The sequence below is a fragment of the Cyprinodon variegatus genome, unplaced genomic scaffold, assembly GCF_000732505.1.
Source record: "Cyprinodon variegatus isolate N-32 unplaced genomic scaffold, C_variegatus-1.0 Scaffold642, whole genome shotgun sequence".
Lineage (NCBI taxonomy): Eukaryota > Metazoa > Chordata > Actinopteri > Cyprinodontiformes > Cyprinodontidae > Cyprinodon > Cyprinodon variegatus.
The window spans coordinates 134,078-137,975 of NW_015151095.1; the positions used below are offsets into that span (position 1 = coordinate 134,078).

The 3,898-nt window shown below is 38.7% G+C and overlaps 1 protein-coding gene across 1 annotated transcript in view; it reads left to right on the forward strand.

The window, feature by feature from the left end:
- Window positions 1-919, forward strand: part of ada (adenosine deaminase) — a 45,290-nt gene extending 44,371 nt beyond the window's left edge. The window contains exons 8-10 of the mRNA XM_015393455.1: window positions 341-442; window positions 612-679; window positions 754-919. Of these exons, the coding sequence (XP_015248941.1) occupies window positions 341-442; window positions 612-679; window positions 754-904 (321 nt within the window). The 3' untranslated portion in view covers window positions 905-919. The remainder of the gene's footprint in view (window positions 1-340; window positions 443-611; window positions 680-753) is intronic.
- Window positions 920-3,898: the final 2,979 nt, after the last annotated feature.

Below are 3,898 nucleotides of genomic sequence, written 5' to 3' on the forward strand. Positions count from 1 at the left end.
CTGAATTAAAATCCTCTACATGTTACAATTGTCCATACCTATTTTGAAAAAATACTACTACTAATCATTTATTATTATTATTATTATTACTACAACTTGGCAAAGGAAGGACTGAGCTGGAGCCAGCAGCTGCATCGGCTTAGCTCAGAACTTTATTGGTCTTATCTCGGTCAACTTTGAGCCCACTCTTAAATAGATGAATGTGTTCTGGCTGTAGGGTTAGACCATATGATTCCTAACTGTTTAGAGGATTATTTAAGACTAGGCTTAAATAAATGGCTGATTTCAAACTAAACTTCTCAGAAGAACCACTTATAAAAGGTTTTTTTCTGGTATCCAGGCTGTGGAAGTGCTGAAAGCTGAGCGGGTGGGACACGGCTACAGAACACTGGAGGACCAAACTCTGTACCGACAACTGTTAGATCAAAATATGCACTTTGAGGTGAGAAAAAACACAGCAGTAAAAGTTGCCTTAGTCTCATTCATATAGCATTTAAATATCCTGAAACGTTTTACATCAGTAGAGTAGATTTCCATGCAGAAGCAGAGATATTCTTCCCCCTAGTGGAGACTTCAGCTCACTGCACTGCCTGCTGCTCTTCTCCTTGCAGATGTGTCCTCTTTCCAGTAGGCTGACAGGTGCCTGCAACGCAGACTTTACCGTACACCCCATCATCACGTGAGTCACATTGAGACGCAAACTAACCGGTTGGGTTATGCTGGTTTCTTTACTGGATCATTTGCTTTGTGCAGCTTCAGAAACGACCAGGCCAACTACTCCCTGAACACAGACGACCCTCTGATCTTCAACTCCGACCTGCTGCTCGATTACAGCATCGTGCACGAACACATGGGATTCACAGAAAAGGAATTCAAACGGCTGGTGAGATCAAACGTTTATTAATGACAGCATTTCAAAGGTAGAAGGTGGATCACAGCTTTTTATAATCAGTGGTTATTGATGCAGGAACAGAATTGGTCTGCAAAATATCCACCTTAAGTTTATTTAATGATTCAGGTTCTTTGTGCAGCATAAACCCATTTAATGTTGTGCAAAACAACAACATTGGTGCAAAGAGAGGTTTGCATATGAAAAAAAGTTGATGTTATGATTTTGCACCATTCAGTGAATTCAGAGCAGCTTAACCCTGAAGTGACCAGTTTGCCATAAAAGGTCAGCGGTTTCCTTAAGACGTGGAAATCAGTGGATTATTTCCTGTCCGCCGCTGGTGACTTTTTCAACTGCAGGTCTGCTGGGACGAAAAAAAGAATTCAGGAGTTTCTTAGACATTTATTTCCCAGCATTCCAGGTAAATCAGGGCCTTAAATTTACAAACAACTCGCCTTTTTTCATCTTCAGCCATTTTGTTTTTAGATTTACCTTATTTTAATGTCTGAACGTCCTGAACTCGGTAACTCAAATAACTTAAATGGGCCGACTGAGGTGAAAACCCAAAGACTTTATCCACACTGGAAAAAATCAAAATCTATACAAGTAATTTTTTCTTAAAATAAGTGCAATTGTTCTTGGATTAAGAAGGTAAAAGAGACATTTTGCCAATGGAACAAGACAATTTACACTTACAATAAGAAAACACAATTGCATTGTCTTGTTTCAAGTGCATATTATCGAATTAACATATTTTAAGAGTAAAAATACTCATCCCATTAGCAAACTTTCTCATTTAGCTACTCGAATTAAGGATAAATACACAAAATTTAAGAAATTTGTACTTATTTCTAGATTGTTTTTCCAGTGCAGTGTTTATATTAAAGTTATTTCCACATAATTAAACAAAGTAAATAGCCCTGAATGGTTCTGTTCCAATATGCCTCCAGTCTGGCATTAAGAAGGTTAAAATAATCCACTATTATGATTGTGATTGGTGGCCTAAGTCCCTGACACGGCCGACCCGGGTCTCTCCTCCGCTTATACCCCCTTTCCTGTCAGCCTACTGTAAAACAAAACAAAAAACAAAGATAAAAATGAGCAACTAGTGCCTTAAAAAATAAAAAACATAAAAAAAAATAATTGCACCATATATATTTAATGCTTTGTACTTCCATATCAAAGCATTCTTTTAGGGGGAGTTGTGGCCTAGTGGTTAATGCATAGAGTTTTGAATCATGAGGTTCTGAATTTGAGCCCCTCAGGGTCCTTGAGCCAGACCCTGAACCCTACACATTAGTTGCTCAATTGGTAGGTCACCCGTCCTGCAAAAGGGAAGCCGGGGTTCGTATCCCAGCTGCGGGAAATGAGCTGCCAGGCTATACCCTTCACCCTGATGCCTGCTTTGGGGAGGTCCCACCCCCACCGGCTGCCCTGAGCAAGACCCTTAACCGCACTCAATGGCAGCCCACTGCTCCCCAAGGGGATGGGTTAAATGTACTTGTGACAGTAGAGTGAAAATAATAAAAAAAATGACTTCTCTTTCAGAAGCCAGTGAGGCCATGCTTTAAGAGTGGACATTGGCACCCTCTAGTGGACACTTTACAGCACTGAGAGACATTCTAAATATCTCAAAACCCTGTTAATTGGGTAAATAACTTAGAATGCATTAAAATTCTACCAATATAGTTTGACATAATTGGAAAGCTTAGATTCTCCACAATTCAACCACCAAGATCATTTTCTGGACACAGCGAGCAGCAAAGCACAATTTAAACAGATATAGCAGCATGTCAAAAATGTAAACATGACAGAGCAGCCACAGCTACATACCTTTTGAAGGCGTCCAGAAGCCATTTTATAAATCCAATCTTCAATTGTTTATATTTTATTCGTCCATAAGGGTCCACAGATTAAAAGTAATCCAGATTATCAGTAATAAAAATATTCCATGATGAGAAAATGAACCATAACGTCCGGTTGTTGACATCAGAAAGGTTAGCTGGTCTTAGCTTATTCTCAGCATCTTGCTAATATTTGCTTCTAATATTTATTTCCTCGATTGTTGGTATGGTTCTTTGCATCGTCTTCTTATCTACAAGACACAAGTGTCTGCATATTTTTATGATGCGATTTGAGCGAAATATAGTTCCCAAAATCTGACCTCTGGTTTACTTCCTATCAGCCAGTGACGCGCGTTATGATCGACGTTATATTCTCTGTTGTTATTGGTTAAGACCACGTTGGGTGTTGGGATTTGTAGCCAATGAAATAAGGTTTCAAATGAGCCCAAATGTTTGTAGTTTATTTAAAGGGGTACCGCATTACAGGCTTTTGTTAGAGAGAAACACACAGACACCAGCAGGTGGAGCCATTGAGCGCCGCTCCAAGCTGACACCATAAGTTCCAAACCCCACAGCTCTGGAACTGTTATAGCTAGAGGTCGGAAATTTTCTGCATGTGTGGTTGACATGATGTAGAACACATTTGGTGCAATGAGAAATGCCTTTTCTTTAAAACTTGAGAAATGCCTTTTCTCAAGCATGTCTTTATTACTGCTTCAAAAAAAGACCTATCATTTCCGAAAATAAAAAAAAACTACTTTGAGTCAAGTTTGAACTGATGCAGCTTGGTCTGCGTTTTACTCACCCAATTTTAATTTATATTTTCGGAAACTAGAGCCTTTCAAATAATGTGTTGCACCTGTAAGTTGGGCTTACAGTTCCAAAGTTATTTGATTCTCCATTTGGGTATGCAAAATAGGTTAGAACTTCTAAAAATGAGTTAGAGGATATTATCAATTGGTTGGTACCAGTGGTGTCAAAACTACACACATTTGTTACTAAAGTAGAAGTATAGATACTGCAGTTTATCAACTTGACCTCTTTACTCAAGTAAAAGTGAAAAAGTATGTGCTCCGAAAAAACTACTTAAAGTATAAAAGTAACCTTTAAAGAAAAACAGCCAGATGCCGCTATATGAATTAAAAGCTAAATTTTTCGACTATTT